This window comes from Athene cunicularia (genome assembly GCF_003259725.1).
Source record: "Athene cunicularia isolate RWA chromosome 1 unlocalized genomic scaffold, athCun1 chr1_part1, whole genome shotgun sequence".
Taxonomy (NCBI): Eukaryota; Metazoa; Chordata; class Aves; order Strigiformes; family Strigidae; genus Athene; species Athene cunicularia.
In genome coordinates this window covers 57,313,008-57,330,202 of record NW_020799091.1, presented here as the reverse complement: position 1 = coordinate 57,330,202, position 17,195 = coordinate 57,313,008, and the positions used below count along the sequence as shown (strand labels likewise).

At 36.9% G+C, this 17,195-nt stretch overlaps 1 protein-coding gene across 3 annotated transcripts in view; it reads left to right on the top strand.

Annotated features, from left to right (window-relative positions):
- Window positions 1-17,195, top strand: part of NALCN (sodium leak channel, non-selective) — a 243,044-nt gene that overhangs the window by 167,189 nt on the left and 58,660 nt on the right. For all 3 annotated transcript variants that reach the window (XM_026859826.1, XM_026859811.1, XM_026859819.1), the window contains exons 16-17: window positions 13,734-13,870; window positions 15,564-15,705. In XM_026859826.1, coding sequence (XP_026715627.1) covers window positions 13,734-13,870; window positions 15,564-15,705 — 279 coding nt within the window. The remainder of the gene's footprint in view (window positions 1-13,733; window positions 13,871-15,563; window positions 15,706-17,195) is intronic.

Genomic DNA, 17,195 nt, shown 5'->3' with positions numbered 1-17,195 from the left:
AAATAAATTTAACAATGCACCATGTGAAAAAATATTTTTTTCTACTTATGAATCTGCCACTTGATTATTTCACTTGATTCCCCCTAGTTCATCATTTACAGTCATTCTAGTCAAATGCTTTCTCAGTGTTCTCTCCTTCCTAACATACCTGTTACTACTTCCACTAAATTCTTTGTGCACCTGTACACACAGCTTTAGAATCTGAGTGAAGTTTCTTTTCACTGGATAAGTCTATTTAAATCTATTTGATCTGCATTTGCAAGCAAATTTGGCAGTTTAACTAATGCATCTTGGAAAAAGTCATGTTTAATATTCACTGCAAACCCTCTCAGTTTTTTTCTAAGTAAATAAATCAGCATGTGGAATTAGTAGGATAGAATTTCTGTAACATCATTTCCTGGAAATTATTTTCTTTTTAACAAGAGTTCAAAATAGGTAGTTCATAATAGAAAAAATATTAGGAAGGCAGTCTAAAATAATCAGTCCTGTCTCCCTGCATGCATCTAGCTTGTGATGCTTTACTGATTTTTTAGAGATTTCATCTTTTTGCTTTCCCTTAGTTTCCATTTGCTCTCCTCAGATTTCTGGTGAGGGATCTTAGTATCTGAAAGCAAGCTGTTTCTAGGGGAAGTCCAGGCCACTCAGATACAGTCATTATTCATTCAGAAGATAGTTTTGACCTTACTCCTGTTAATACTGAGTCTCTCTGTCCTGGCAATGCAAACGTCACTTTGGAAGACCTATTAACAGCTTCTCTATTCAGCGAAGAGCAAAACAGCAAAACTGTACTCACGCTTTATGACCCAGTTGTACTTTTCAGTGTGAAGGATTTTTTTTTTTATTTTTATTTTTTTACCCACAGATTCTTGGTAAGTGGAACTAAAGCACAAAGGTCAGTACTGCTTTTAATGGAGTCCAGGAACAATGGTGGGTTAAACACTCGTAACTGATTTATTGGCACCTGGCTCCAGAAGCTATGTTGAGTGATATCTCAGAAGAGACATTTTGTGTGATAGGATTTGGAGGCTTTCTATCTCTCAGACCTAAGTGTTTTCATATGTATAGAAGAACCTTGTAAACAGGGAGCAGAGCTGTGAAAAATCAAAGGCTTCAACAGAGGTGTTAAGAACCATCTAGATATTTCCTTTTAAAATATTCTTTTCTTTTCTTTTTTTTTTTTTTTTTTTTTTTTTTTTTTTTTTTTTTTTTTTTATCATGATGATAACCATTAGATTGCTCAGTGAAGAGCTACAAAGCAGAAACCTCAGCTGGTCCTGACTGTCTTGCTGCACCCTGTTCTGGGATGCTGAACACGTTTGGTCAGAACACATTGCCAGAGCCCTGTGCCTTTCACCCAGCACCTCCAGGCATTCAACAGATCTAGGAAGATGCCAATGACAATTTCAGCAGTAGCATCACTTCCAAATTTTGTGTGCTGAGGTTTCAGCATTAAAGTGGGAGTTTCAGCATGGGGATTTTTCATGAACATATTGTGCGAACAAGGTGTTATAATTGGTATAACTAATTTAAACACACTCAGCATAAAATTTTATATATATATGTGAGTGCATGTGTGAAAATCAAGGAGCTTTTTAAAGCCTAGTTAGATTTCCTTGCCTCCAGAGTATTTTTATTCTGAGGACAGTGCTTGAGGTAATTCAAAATGGGAAATAACTACAAAATAGAAGAAAAATGAAAAATTACCTTTTCATTATATCTGATCCCATGTAAATGGATTTTTAACAAATGGCAGGAAAGATAAGTGTTGAACACATTTTATTAAAAAATGAAAAGTACAATAATGGTTCCAAACTGAATTTTAAGGATCACATAAAATGCGTTAAATCCTTATTTTCATAAGGGAAGACAGTAGAAAGTTCACAAAATTTAAGTTGGTCCTCCAATCCCAGGCCACTTGAAGAGAATTTAAAACAGTGCTGTTTCAAAAGTACTCAACTTTACAGAGAATATGTCCATTTCTACAAAACAAGCTGTCCTTTCAAGACTGGAAAACCTTGTCATCTGGAAAACTGCACGTGCCAGACTCTTTCCTTTTTTAATAATTAAGAAAGTTTTCAAAATTTACTGAAGGCTGTAGCTTGTACCTTTGTTTTTTGCCTGCCTCTTACCTCAGTTATCACCTTTTTTAAAAACAGTATTAATGGCTCACAAATTCTGGCTTATATATTTGATGCCCAATGGTGAAATAAACACCTGAGTATTAATTCAGAAGTTGCCAATCCCTAGTATTTGCAATACGATATTATTTGTCAAGAAAACACATTAAATTCAAGAGGGATTCTCTTGGGGGAAGGTTTTATTGTATAAAACAGGGACCTTTGAAATTCTAGTCAAAGATCATATTCAAAGCACGCACTTTTCAAGGAGGAGAGATGGGAGTCAGATTTGCTATGAAAGTGTGAATAGCAGTAACAAAAATATAAATTGAAGCTTCAGCTGCTTCATTTATATCACCAGGGAACAAAATGCTTACCTAGCTTTTATATCACCAGGAGCTCATCTGATCTTTATTTTTTGTTTTATTTGGTTGATATCTAAGAAAAATGCAAATGCTTCTCAGGGCACATAGATGATTTCTAGATGCTTCACCCTCTGAATTAAGGGAAAGTCCTGTTGTTCTATGGAAGGAAGGAGAGGGCTTATGTAGCGTTACTTGTTATTTTGATGCCAACTGGATCCTTGAATATCCATGTTGTTTGGCTTTGGGTCCTTCTGTGTCACACAGGTCCACATTGCCTTTTCTGAACTGTGTCTTAGGCTCATAAGAGCTTGTGTATCTGTGCACTTGTGTGTATGTTCTAGGTAACTTTTGTATACTTTTAAAAAGTAGAGGCCTGGCCTTTGTATGAGATTTGATTCCTTGTTCAGTCATTAAAAAAAGCTAGGTGCTTAGAAGGATGAATTCATCATATTTTTACTGAGATTTTTAGGCACCTGAATATAAGTCAGTCACTTTCCACTTAGAATTCAGAGGACTTCTCTTTATAGTTCCTCGAGAATGGATCAGGCACTCTTTTTAAAACATGACAGAAAATGAGGAAGCCAGCACGGTTTTCCTGCATGATATCCAATGAGTGGGAGCACTATTTCAAAATTAAATGAGAATTCTTACCCATATCTCCCCCTTTAAAGAAGCGTTCCATCATGAGAAGAATACAGAGAAGCATCCCCATCTCTTCTGAAAGAAGAGTAACAGAATAACAGAATGCAGGAATCTAACTCTGGCTAAAATTTTATTAGCAAACCTGTGTGGGAGAATTGGCAGCCAGTAACACCAAACTATCTTTGTTTTCATCTAATCCAGCCAAGAAGGTTTCTGAAGTAATTTGGATCAGCCTCTGTGTTCTCCCAGTTAACACTCATATAGGTTTGTCTCTGCACGTTATTTGGCTAAATTAACTTCCTATGTGAATTTCTATACTGCAGAAATACTGTAAATCTACAATGAATTTAAAACTCAGGCCCCCTCTGTCAAATTAAATGTACTGCCTCTGTTTCAAAACAAACAAAAAAAAACCTGCAAAAAGGCAAGGGGCAGCTAATTTGTGCAAAGACAGTCTCTTTTGTTTAAAGAAATATACTGTATTCTCATCTCAGCTACAGCTATGAAATTTTTCTCAACTTCAGTTACATTTTATCAGTGTTAAGAATATTTGATTGTAGAAATTGTTCCACTATATGGGTTGCAAATACTTACTCAAATCTAAGTTATATTAATTAACTTCTCACAGAATCAAACAGAGCCCAGTAATGGTTTGAAGGAAAGTACAAGTTATCCAGAAATGGTGGATGCTTATACACAACAGTGAAACTGAAGAGCGTAATTATCTGTTGTCTTGCAGGTTACTGCTATCACCAAATCATAGTCTCATAGAAAAGTCTAGGTACTTCCTCCAGAAGGGGCTTCTGGAGACCATCTGGCACAATCTGCTGTTGAAAGCAGGCCATTAAATGAGGTTAACCATCTTGTTGGGTCAAGTCTTGAATATCTCCAGTTATAGAAGTTCCACAGCTTCTCTGGGCAATTTATTTCAGTGATTGTCTTCATTGTGAAGAACTGCATAGTTCTATCTAGACAGATTTTTCATGAAGTAAATGGTGTCTCTTTGCCTCCTGTCTTGTGACCAAGTCTCCTTGTGAAGAGCATTCCTCTCTAGAACTACATTATAGAGAAGATCTCTGTGACCCCCCAGAGACCCTCTCCAATTTTCCAGTCCCAAACATTAAATGGAGATCAGATCAAGTGTACAGCCTCATACATATTTGACTGAACACATTGAATGGAATAAATCCACATGATAATGGTGTTTATAATAAAAGCACTGGAAACAAAAAAAAAAGTACTGTGCACTGTTGTTGAGGTGTTGAGGTTTGCTTAGCTTGTCCTGTAGGACCAAAAATAATGTATTTCATTACCACAATTGGTACTTATTTTAGGGCATTTTTAGGAATATTTATCTGGTGTCTCTGAACTGTATTCCATGTTGCCGATGAAGCATTCTTGTCCTAGCTACAGTGATCATGAGTAGATTATCCTTTTTGTCTTTGTAGAGATCCTTTGTGTGTTAGAAGATATTATTATATTCATCTGTGCCAGCAAAATATCCTTTTACAAGAATGTCCACGGAACTGCAGCATACCTAAAAAGAAGCAAACAGGTTTGCATTGCAACAGTCCACAGAAACAACATGCAACCTGCTGCACAAGCACCTGTATCACAATCTGTGACAAATATCATTCAGCATCTACACCTAACCGCTTCCACCTCAAGCAGCACTCACAAATTCATAGGAAACTTATAGGTTGGCTTTGGAATCTGAAATTAGGCTCACATAGCATAGGCATGTTTCCTACCATGCCGATGAAACTAAGTAGTAGGTCAAGTTGGATTTGCCTTGTGTCCACACTGGTTTAGTGGTGATCTATCCCATGTAACACCCCAGACAATGCGTAGAGCAACGTATACAAATCACATGGAATAAAGGTTTTGCATGCATGGATTGAATTCCAGTCTTCCTATACTTTGGTATTAAGAGAGCCTAGGTCAAAGTTATAATACTTTGTTAATCTATGAGCGGGGATACGCAGATTCTCTGCAGATTGTCTTTTATCCTTGTGACCTCACTGTTCCTCAGCATTTTATATACCTCTCACTGTCTGTATCCTGATAAGAAGTCAGAATTACTACTTCCTCAGTCAGTCACAGCCTGGATCTCTGTCTTCAGCCTCTTTTTAAGTAAATGAGAGCTGCCTGTGTTGACAACCTTTGAAGGTCTGTCCACAATTATAATTTCCCAGATTGGGTCAATTTTACTGTGAACCCAGCAGGGCAGATGAAGTTGTGTGTCTTCCTACATGTAGGTAAGCACCATTTACAAAGCCACCAGCAGGAATCTGCCCATGTGCAGGGGTCTGGAATATGTAAGCGAATATTAAGGGTCTCTGAATTGTTCTGCAGTGGTACTTCCTTTGCTTCCTGTGCACTCTTTCAAGTGGTAATGAATTTTAACCAGAGTTTTGAAGATAAACACATTGTACCTAGTCAATATTGAATGATTATTTGTACAAGAGCAGAATTCATACATCTTGTGCTTTCATTCACTTGAAAATATTTTAGTTGTTTATTGTTCATCAAATATACAATTCATAACAAATAATGATGCCTAGTTTAAGTGAAGTCTCAAGCAGTTTCCTCTGATGAAATGGAGCATGCAATGCATTTTTTATTATAATGGTATTCTTTTGTGACTCACTAACCATTGTATGGAAACAAAAACATTTCTGATACTTATCCCAAGAGAAAAATAATGAATATGAAAATGGTAAAGCTGCATTTGTATGTAAAAAAGCTATCAAAAGAATAGTTATGCATGTTAGCATTAGATTTATATTTCATTTCCATTATCTATTTTAAACTATCCATCCAAAAATGTACCTACCCCTGAACTGTTTTAAAATAAGGGTGGCATTTACCATAGTTAAGCCATCTTAACTTAACTAGAGCATCTTCTCTAAGGTAATAATTTAGCCAATCTATATCAAGAGACAGATCTGTCCAGGACCTACTCTTTGTCCCTAAAGCTGTCTGGCAGCCACAGCCTGACTTGTACATAAGCTAAGTTATTTTCCCTTTTCAAAAGTACCTACCACTTAAATAGGAGGTGTCCATACTGCCTGCTGGGAATGTCCCCAGCTGAGATAAGCCCCAATGAGGGCCTGGGATAAGCATGATAAGGGAGAGTGCTAGCTGGCCAAGGCCAAAACTGTACAAGCAGCCTTGCTAACAGTGTAACACAATGGACAGTCTTATTCCAGTTCCTAGGTCCATACCCCAGTACATTACTAGTATAGGTGTAACCTTATACTGTCTCTACATGCGGTAAAGGAGTTACCCTAAGGTGATATTCCATCTTGCTTGTCTTATTTATGTGTTAGTATGGGATGAGTCAATATCTGGAGATACCTTTTACAGTTAAATATAGAAAGCGTCTAGATGGTTATACGATGTACTTCACACTTGGACAACTATAATTTACTGAGATGAATACCATCATAGATGCTATGGCCTAGATTACTCCTGCCTAACACTGGGAATCACACATCTGATTTAAAGAGCATACTGGATTCAAGTTCTCGCCTTAGTCAATGGAAAAAGATAAGCATGTCTGAAAGATATAGCCAGCCCCAGATCTGAACTGACCTCTACAAGTGCTTCTTCATCACTTTTGGCTATAAAGAGAGACTAAAACAACCACAGATTATGTAACTCAGGTAGATACCTCAGTTTAAAGGTTGAATCTGGTCTGGTAAGCACATTCCTGGGGCCCTCATTACAGACACTGCACAGAATCTTGGATCTTACAGTTTTTAAAATGGTGTCATTCTTGCAAATTTCCCCACTGCAAAGGGGAAAAATATTTGGAAACATGTCTAAAGTGTGGTCAGTGTAGCAATGTTTGCCTGAGTCTGTAGAAAGTATGAAGTAATAGCTTTGAACAATTCATCTCATTTATCTCAGTTAATCAAAGGGAAACTCCATGACACACTGGATTCCTGTCCTCTATTAAATAAATGGACTAAATCCTAGCCAAATTTTGCTAGAGGAGTTTTGTACCATTTGAATTGCAATCACATCTTGTCAGCAGCATTTGTTCCTGAAGAAGTGACAGGAGCTGCAATTACTGGAAGGAAGTTATTAAAAAAGCCACACTTGTGAAACCTTACTCAATATCTTATTAATTTTGAAGACTTCATGCAAAATTGAAGAAAAAGTTATTTAAATGAACAATTGGGAAATAATAGTCACCGCATCAAATCATACTACACACAGCACATAAACCCCGTGACACAGAGAGTTGTTTATAAAAAACCACATCTTGTGCGTATGAGAAATACATGTGTAATCTTGTTCCTCCATCTGCCAGGAACTTTTTCAGTTAATGTTACCCTTATATTATCAACAATGCAGTCTCTACTATGAATTCCAGCACCACTGTAACCATTTTTTTTGGTACATTTCACTGAAAATTCCCCAAGGCAGTGCAGAATGTGGTTAAAATCAATTCAGGTTCTGTTCTGTTTTACAGTCCCTACATGGGAGAATCTTTTATTGTTTGCAATGTCCCCATTTGCTTAGGTGAGCCCAAAGGGAAAACTGGCAATTGGTACCTAGGCAATTAACTAAAAGAGAGCAAGCCCAAACATTAACCCCTGTTTGTGCACTCCGCTTAACTCTTCACTCACTGCTGACTCTCTTCTGTAGCTCTGGCTTCTTTCTCACAGACAGCACTTTGGTGTAGTTCAGGGAATATTTTAACTGAGGGACTGCTTTCAGAGCAAGCACAGACAAGACCTCACCACGTTGGACTCTAAGCCACACAGTCCTGTAATGATATCCCACCTTCAGCCAAACTCAAGCACATCTCCCTCTCAAAGTAGGCAGTACGCAACCCAGTTGTCATCCTGCGGAAGTAGGGAATTGCACTTAAAAGCTCTCATGTTGTTTCAGATGCCTTGAAGAATTGTAGAAAAATAACTGTTGTAATTATAACTGTTGTAATTATGTCTTGGGGCCACCACACAAGGCCTAGAGGAACCAGGAGGCAAATACTATGAACTATGGTTGAAGTCAGCGGGTACCATTTGACCTTAGGCAAGGGGTTTCGCCCTTGGCAGTCTTTTATATAGCACTATAGACATACTAATAAGATCTACATGCCATAAATACTGCTTTCTAATACTGCAAGTGTTACTTTTACCCAAGTTCAATTTGTCAATTTTTTTACCGTAATTTCCAGATTGTTTTTTGCTTTCTCTTTTTCATGGTGCAGTTTGCCCAAACAAAATGGAGCTTTTTCTTCATTGTTAATGGAATTGGAGGTGTAAATAATAGTAATTTAACAGCTGATTTGTGTTGAACTTTAAATCAAATGCAGGTACAAAAATGTTGATACAAATTGGTGCCAAAGCTGAGTGTGGGCTGTGAAAGCTTGCCCATATGCCTATCTCCTTTTAGTGTAGCTCATTCATGTCCAAAAATTTACCAGGCCTATACAATTTTAGAATAATAACAGAAAAGAAAAAAAGTGGCTCATTTAATCTGCCTTTCTGATTTTTAATTGTTTAATTTACGTGTCATTTGATGCTAATTACGTGGATTTCATTCAAAGCTCCTTTTGACAAGCCAAAAGTAATGGTAAATCTGAGAATTTGGATAAGCAAAAAAATTCTTGAAACCTGTTGGATGGGTGCTAGTATTATTTTGTAATGTCTTTCATCCCTGTGTACTTTCATGCTCAAAGTGTCATGCTCAAAGTGGTTGGTGTTGGAGCACATAGCATATCCTGCTGAGTGTAACACAGATATTGTGTAGTCACAAATGCAGCCCCTAAAGGAGATATGCAGTGAAAAACGTTGATATATATAGCAGGGCACTATAATGTAGCGAACAATATTAATTTAAAACTATCCTGTAGTGAGACCCCCTGAACTTTCTCAAAAGGTTTGAACTTTTCAGTCACCATGAAATTATTCTGGGCAGCTGGCCAGTTCCTAAATAAACTGTGTGTACACCAGTAGCAAAGCTTTTAATTTTGAACATGATTGATCTCAGCCTGTTATGAAAACTGTCAACTAAAATGGAAGAGTTAGAGCATTGCAGTAAATTTTTCATAATAATTTAATTTAATTGAAATGTTTACAGAACATTTAAGCAAATTTTGCATACACTTGCTTCACAGGCCATATGAAAACTACATCTTTCACTCTTTATGTTTTGCATATTACTGACTCTTCTTCCGTGATCAGAATTAAATGAATAGAGAACAAAACAAAAAGTTAGGAAAGGTAGGTCTTATCCATTTGGCTATGTTTAACTCTTCTCTTTCGGCGTGTACTCACCGAAGTGTCAATGTCTTAGAAACTCAATGACTGTGTTAAATTTGAGCTTTCAGTTTGCTTTGCCAAGAACATTACTTTTGCAGATATTTCTGTCTCTAAATGCAAATTGGTGATATTAAGAGATACTCACCTTAGTTTGCCCTTTGAACTGTTCAAGTGATCTTGTTCATATTACCAGACCACAGAGCACTTCCATGTTTCAGGTTGTCAGCTCCCACCCGAGTCCGTAACAAGACCTCTGCATGTGCAGACACTTCTCACATCCTGCTTATGCAGAAGAGGATGTAGGCTGGAGGACAGGCGTGACACTGCCCTGTGTTCACCTGAAGATCTGAAGTGCACTGTGGCATGTCTCTTCTGGTGAACATGGGGAGAGATTGTGGCAATGCACTTCTCCTTATCAGGTCCTGATGCTTGTCTCACTCCAATGCTTTAATGCTTTTTCAGCAATTCCAGTCACTGCTATCAAAGAAGTTCTAGTATGTACTTTAGAAGAACTCACTAATTTCACCCTGCCCACTTTTGCAGTGATTAATATTTGGGTGACTATAATATTACAGTGTTTTAAGATTAAAATTTAAGAACCACCATTTATTGCCTTACTCTCCTCTTCAGGTTCTACATAACACGGTGTATACTGTGTGGCTCAAGTACTGTAATGCAGTATATTTTTTAAAATTTTTAATTGTCAACACTTTCATCTCTGAAACATGGATGAGGAAGCTTTCGTGGCAGAGGTGGGATGATTTGTGAATAGTCTTGTGGTGTGGCTCTGTTAGCCTAGTGGAACCAGTGTGGTTATGTGGGAGATGCCAGCTTTCTGTTGGGAAGGCTGATATCTATCTCCAGTGGGGCAGTGATTGCTTTTCTGACCATCCCAACACAATGTTTCACCACATCCAGGGTGCATCTCCATTAGAAAGATAATCCTTCCCCTTTGTTCTCACTAGTCATTTCCTTCTGTCTCCTTTATTGCCCCTGGGTCTACCCCAGTCTTCAACTTTCACCACCTTCCAACTCAAACCATTCTATAGTTCTGTGAATGAACAGATGAGGGAGAACTTTGATTTCAGAGATGTGTATCTGAATGTATTATTCAAGCTTCATTGAAATCCCAAATTAAGATTTTCTCTCTGCCACTCCTCAACATTTACGTACTATTTGGATAAGTTCTTCTGAACTAGGTTTAGAGAAAACAGTTGTACCATATGTATTGTGTCATTAAATCTGTCCCTGTAAACTCAAGCACGATGGAAATAGTGGAAATAGACATAAATTCCTTCTATGGCTTTACAGCTATAAATGTTTCTTACTGTTCTAGCAACCACAAGATATTTAGCCAGATCAGGCTGACAAAATGCTGGTGAACTGTTCCCAGTAGGCTCTTTGGGGCTGGAGATTGAGGCCATGCGAAGCAAATCAGGCCAGCGTGCATTTCCTTGCCAATAGTAATAATAACAAATAAAAAACAAAAGTCATAGTGAAAATGTCCTGATATTTTATTTTGGGTTTAGCTGTTACTTGAAAGACTCTGTACCGTCATTGCCACATTTCAGCATAATCCTGTAGCTTTAAAATTATATGTGTTTATTATGAGTTAAGGCAAGTTGAAATGTAAAGGTTTTAAGCAGCAATACAAAATACAATGTATGTCATGTGGAGCAACAATTACACCCTAAGTGCGTAGAGAAGAACTCAGTGAAGCTAAATGCCTCAAGCTCCCCAATACGTAATATTATCACAGCGTGAGCAGTTCGAAATATTCTGTAGAACTGCTTTGACTTTTGGTTATTTTAAAGCTTATCCTGAATCATTCTCCTGCTTAGACAGAGGATATTGCTTCCCCTTGTTTACTTTTTGAACTATACAGTTTCCTGCTTCCAAGCTCCCCCTGATCTGTTCTGCACTAGGACTTCAGACAACATTGCAATCTATCATATGCTCTCTCTCTCCTGTACACATTGACTTCTTCAAACAGGAGTTCATAGCTGTAAGAGACATTGTTCGTGCCCAAATCTGCATATTTATGCAATTATTTATTATTTAAAAGCAACAGCAGAAACTGGAAACCTTTTTTTCCTCTAAAACTTACCCCTTCCCAAAGCTTTTCAACAGTACAGTGTTGCAGAAAAGCCCTGTTAGATTATCCAGTTCATTTCCTTGTCAGTGAGCAATTTCTTTCTGCAGTACTCTGGCGTTTCAAGGTTTCTGTCTAGTCTGAATTTAAAATGATGAGGCACTTCCCTCTGGAGACCTCTCTGAACACTCAGAGATTTCCCTGTAAGGAAAGCAGTCTTTATTCTCATCCTAGAAATTCCCTTTCTTAATATCATCCTCTTGTTTCTATATTTGGGGTACTCCATTATATTCTTTAAATAATTTGGTTTCAAATATTTCTTACATAAATTTACATAATCTCCCCTTAATTTATTATCAGTTATGGTAGATATAATGTAATTTTTGGGCACCTTTAGTTTTTCTTTTCTTTTTTCTCCCTTTCCCCAGCTGATTTATGCAGCTCTCCCCTAGTTTTCATGGCTCTCTTCTGCACTGTTTTGGCTTGTCAGTGTGAGACTTCTAAAATGGTATTTAGAAATGAATGCATACCTGGGTATGGTCTTTTCAAAGCAGCACAACAGAGGAGCTGTGGACTTCTGTACCATTTTCTGTACCTTTATAATGTCTAACCAACAGAGATTGGTTGTGAGCATAGCCTTTGGCTGGTAATGTAATTGGTGCCCAATTTGGCCTTCTGATGCTCAACTGAAGTACAAGTTCTTGTTTAGTTTCTGCTTTTATTCTTGCTCTACTTTTTTTTTTTTTTTTTTTTTTTTTTTTTTTTTTTTTTTTTTTCAGTCTGTTATTTCCAGCCCCTGTTTCTAAATCTGTCCTTTTCCTTGTCCAGCGTGGTATTTGCAGCTCTTCACATTTTAATATCAAGTGAATTTCATTAATGTCATCATTTCTTCCTTTTAAGGATCATTAAAAAGCAAATAAATAGGACTGGACATAATACAGATTTATGCAATATTCCCCTTCTATTCTGACTCAGTGCTTTTGTCTATTTCTTTGTCATCATTAGTCTTTGTTTATGGCTCTTCAAACAGTTTTCCATCCACATGACAGCTTATATCCAACCAAATATGAATTGATTTTCAGTTTAAGCTGTCCTGTGGCTGGAAGTGGTGATGTTGCTGATAGCATGACGGGGCAGCAGAGCAGTTCTTCTATAGCATGCTGTGGGAGCATGCATTTCAGTAGGCAGTGCAAATGAGAGCAAAAACTCCATTCGACTTCCTGGGTAATTGCCCCTGGTAAAAATCTAAAGCTGATGTCTATCAACAGTATTCCCTGCAGGTGCTGATGGAGAAAACCTGTTTTAAAATGTAAGCTTCTAAGCCTGTGCTCACAAGCAGGTGGGTGAAGGAGAATTGAAATAATCTCAGTTAGATGTATGCTTATTGAAATAGTATTCAATACACATACCATTTAAAATAAATGTAAAAGTGAACTTCTCTCATTCTTTCTGACTTGGTATTTTGTTACAATGGCACAACTGAATTGCTATATAAGGTAATCAGAATTCAGGAATCATATCTCCATATCATATCTTTTTTATCTTGTATCATTACCTTTAGCCATCATCTGTCCACGTAGATAGATGTATCTGCCTTTTCTGTACTTCGATGTGTGATATTCCATGGAATAACTGGTTTTGGATACTTGTAAATGCAGCGTTCATTATGTGATTTGCTGCAGCTCAGTAACAGAATTGCTGATGTAGATGGATTCTTTTGAGTCCTTTTTATTACTTATAATACTCATCTAAATGTAATTTTCCTGTTATTTCCATGTTCTGAGAGCTGGATTCCTTTAGAATGTCTCCCTTTTAAAATTCTATGTTCTATTTGAATATCGAAGAGCTGTCAGCATAAATGGAAAAATGTGCCTAATAAGAAAAGATCATGGGTGTTTATTTGCTTAATAAGGTGTTAGGGATTTGTGAAGAAAAGATAAAAATAAGCATATTGAATAGGACACTAATATGCTTTGTATTTTAAAATTAAAATTATTATCAGTCCTCTCATTTTATGACTTTCAGTTAAAGGCATGGTATTATTAGGTATTTTCAGCTTTAACACAAGCAGACCAATAAACTCCAGAGTATCATATTTACCCTCTGTAGTTCTTTGCTGCCATCTTCTGTTTCTTTAAATGATTGCTGTTATTATTTGGACTCTGAAAAACAAGTTTGGGAACTTACAGAGCAAAATTTTCATTTCTGTGATGTTTTTCATTTTGCTTTTTTTCAGTTAAAGCAAAGTGAAGCAAATGCAGATACAAAGGAGAAGCTTCCATTGCGTCTACGTATCTTTGAAAAATTTCCAAACAGGCCACAAATGGTTAAAATCTCCAAGCTTCCTTCAGATTTCACAGTTCCAAAAATAAGGTATTGAAATATTTCCTAGCTATAAACTTGTTTGGTGAGACATAGCACCCAAAATATTTAATTGTTTTTCTTGTGGATTAGACAGTTCAGAAAATCAGAAATCAAACAGAATTAACATCAGTGTCGAATGGATATGACATTTTGGTTTTGCCTCAAGTTTACTTTAGAAAAAAAAAAAAAATCCTAGTGCTTCTTATAACATATTCATGAAAGCAACTAGATTGACCAAAATCAACACAAGTACAATATGATTGAAAAGTGTGTTGTTGTTTCTGCTCCTGTTTGGATTTTAGATTCTTGGCTCACACAGACGACTAACAGTCTAATCAATTCTCATGTAGCTTTTTAAAGACAAAGGTCAACTGGCAGCAAATCATTAGAGGGGATAACACAGACTACCCAATACCAGTTACTCTGTGATGACTTTGTCCCCCTTTGGTTCTGCATAGTTGCCACTCTCCTGTAAAATTCACCTTAACAAAGGATCAGCCTCTCACTGGCTACTAAGTCATCAGGTACAGTAAACATTCTTGGCATGGTCCCAAAAATGCTTACAGAAATACAAGGGCTGCTCTAGCATGTACTGCTGAAACAGCACAGGCTGGCCAAACAGGTCCTCTCTCCATGCCCATTCCAGTATCCCCACCAAGAACATGCAAGGAGAGAGGATGGTGTGAAAGATGGGTGGTGTTATTCGTGGTCTCCTGAGGTTACATTTCTTTTGATTAAACTCACAAGGAAGCTAATGCAACTGGTTTAACCTGTTTGTATTATTTAGCTGAATAAAGGAATAATGCTGGTCAGAAGGGTCAGGAAAAACAACCCTCCAAACCTCAAGGAAGCAGTCACAGGTGTTTTGCTTTTAGTATCAAAGCACTGTTTGATTATATATTGAGGGCATTTTTCTCCTATCTTAGTCTTTTTTGATATTTCTTTCTAGCTCTGTTTATCCCAGCATACTCTAGATTAATACATGATCAGGCTAACTACTGAAACAGACATAAAACTATCTCTAGCAAAGCATATCTTTGTATCTGAAGCTATTGTGCTATGTACATCTCTTCAGATAAAAATTAGTTTTGACATAGTAAATTTGCACTGAAAATAGGGCAACTCTACCAAACTTAAAATACAGCAAGATAAACGTACATTTGTTGCAAACAGAAATGCTTCTGCATTTTAAACATGGCATATGTGAGACAGAATTGCTGAAGCGCCTTAATACTGGCATTCAAAGCAGTTATATGAACAGATGTTGTTTGAAATCTTCAAGAAAGAATTTCTTGCAGAAAGTATGTTTCCTTTGGATTATATCAGCGTTTGATTTACATTGAAGTAGCAACTTGCTGTTTAATGAGCTCAAATGAGCTGAAAACTGCAAAAGGCATTTCAAATATTTAAGCACTTTAACTGGTAAATAAATAAATAATTATTTAAAGGAATAAAATTATTTCCTTTGAAACTACATGCAAGCCACCCACGTCTCAGTTCAATTATGGATTCCTTTAATAAATTAATTTAAGTTTTATCAGTCGGCTTGGCATTCTGTCCATTTATACATCTGTAACCCAGTACAACTTTTTCTTTGAGTTATCCATCTTAGCACTAATCGGTTGTGGCATGTCATAAAGAAAACCAAATATTAACTCTTTCTGGGGTTTTAATCCATCAATATCTTCTGTTTATTCACAAGGGAAAGTTTCATGAAGCAGTTTATTGATCGCCAGCAACAAGATACCAGCTGTCTGCTGCGAAGACTTCCTTCAGCATCTTCTTCCTCATGTGACCACTCTAAAAGATCAGCAATTGAAGAAAACAAATATATTGATCAAAAGGTAAATCAAGAGAATAGGGCAGTGTATGTCTTTCCTTGAGGAAAGACCTCAGATTATTCAGTTTGTCAAACTACATAAAAGTGAACACAAACTAGGATGACTGAACACAGGCTAAAAGGCTGTATTTGATTTAGCCTAAAACAGACATCGCAGCAAGTTCTCATTTGATTTAAATTTTCCCGTCTCCTTTGACTTCAGAATTCAGGATTTGATACACAATTTTGTTCAGTGCTTCCATCTTATGAATCTTGTTTTTAAAGTAGTCTTGCTGTTAATCGCTGAAGCTAGTGGAAAATTAAAGTTTGTGAATATCACTTTGGATTTTTGAGTGCCTTGATACTGTTATAGTGTTGAAAATGTGCTTTACCGAAGCCAAGTCTCTGCGTAATCATTGGAGATGAGTAAAAATTATTCTGATTTTAGAATTATTCTAATTATTTAGAGGACATTAACCTCTCTGTAGGCCTGGGAGTTGTTAGAAAACAGATGCTAAACACATATACTTGATACCCATTATGCTAAATGCTGCTAGTCTCCCAGCTGGACTGGTACAGATGGTTGGATCTGAAAACTACCAGGACTGCTTGGAATGATGATGATGATGATGATGATGCAGCATAAGTAAATGTGTGTGACCTCTGGCACATTGCAAAACTACAGGGACAGATAAAATCTTCATGTGCATAATGGAAAATACTGTTTTCCCATATTTCTAGTGGCATCTACACTGATACCACTTCTTGATCAATTGTAATATTGTGTAACTTATTAGTGGCATTTTAACAGACAAAAGTCAGTATTCATTACAGAGTTTCTGAATTCTGTTGGAATATTAACTCAGGGGTTTGTAAATACATTTGAAGTTACAGAATCACAGACAAGGAAAAGAAAGAGGGTACATATTGTAGTTACACAAAACTCTGGCTCTCCTAGTATGTGGTTTGCAACGATAACTTGGGATAGCATTCGTACAGGTAGGAAGCAGAGTTAGGAAAAACAATACTCTTGTATGAGTGAAAAGAGAGAATTTACAAACTGTAGTTAATTTCCATCCCTGTTTCTGTGCAAGAACCCATTCCTGTGGCCAGTGTATTCTTTGGCATCAGTAAGCCAAAGCTGAAAAGCATGGCCTGAAAGGGAGGGCTGTGGTAAAATACTGTTCATCAGACAAGGAAAACAGCAGAAAAATTGGATGTTATTAAATTACAAACTTAGTGGCCAGCATAACTATGCTAAATACTGCTAATGATGGATCTCAGACACTGTGCCAGGGAAATTGAAGTACATTTCTACCATGTAATGAAGAGATGAACAGAGACCTTAAACCTGTCCCAGCCACACAGATAAGTCCACAATATGCAGCGCAGAGCTGTGCAATGATTCGGTAGATCTGTTTACATGAATATAGTTTAGGTAAATTATAATTTTATTCCTTTTGCCTGCTGTTCACAAAAGTGAATCGTTATTGTGTTTGAAGACAGATGAATACA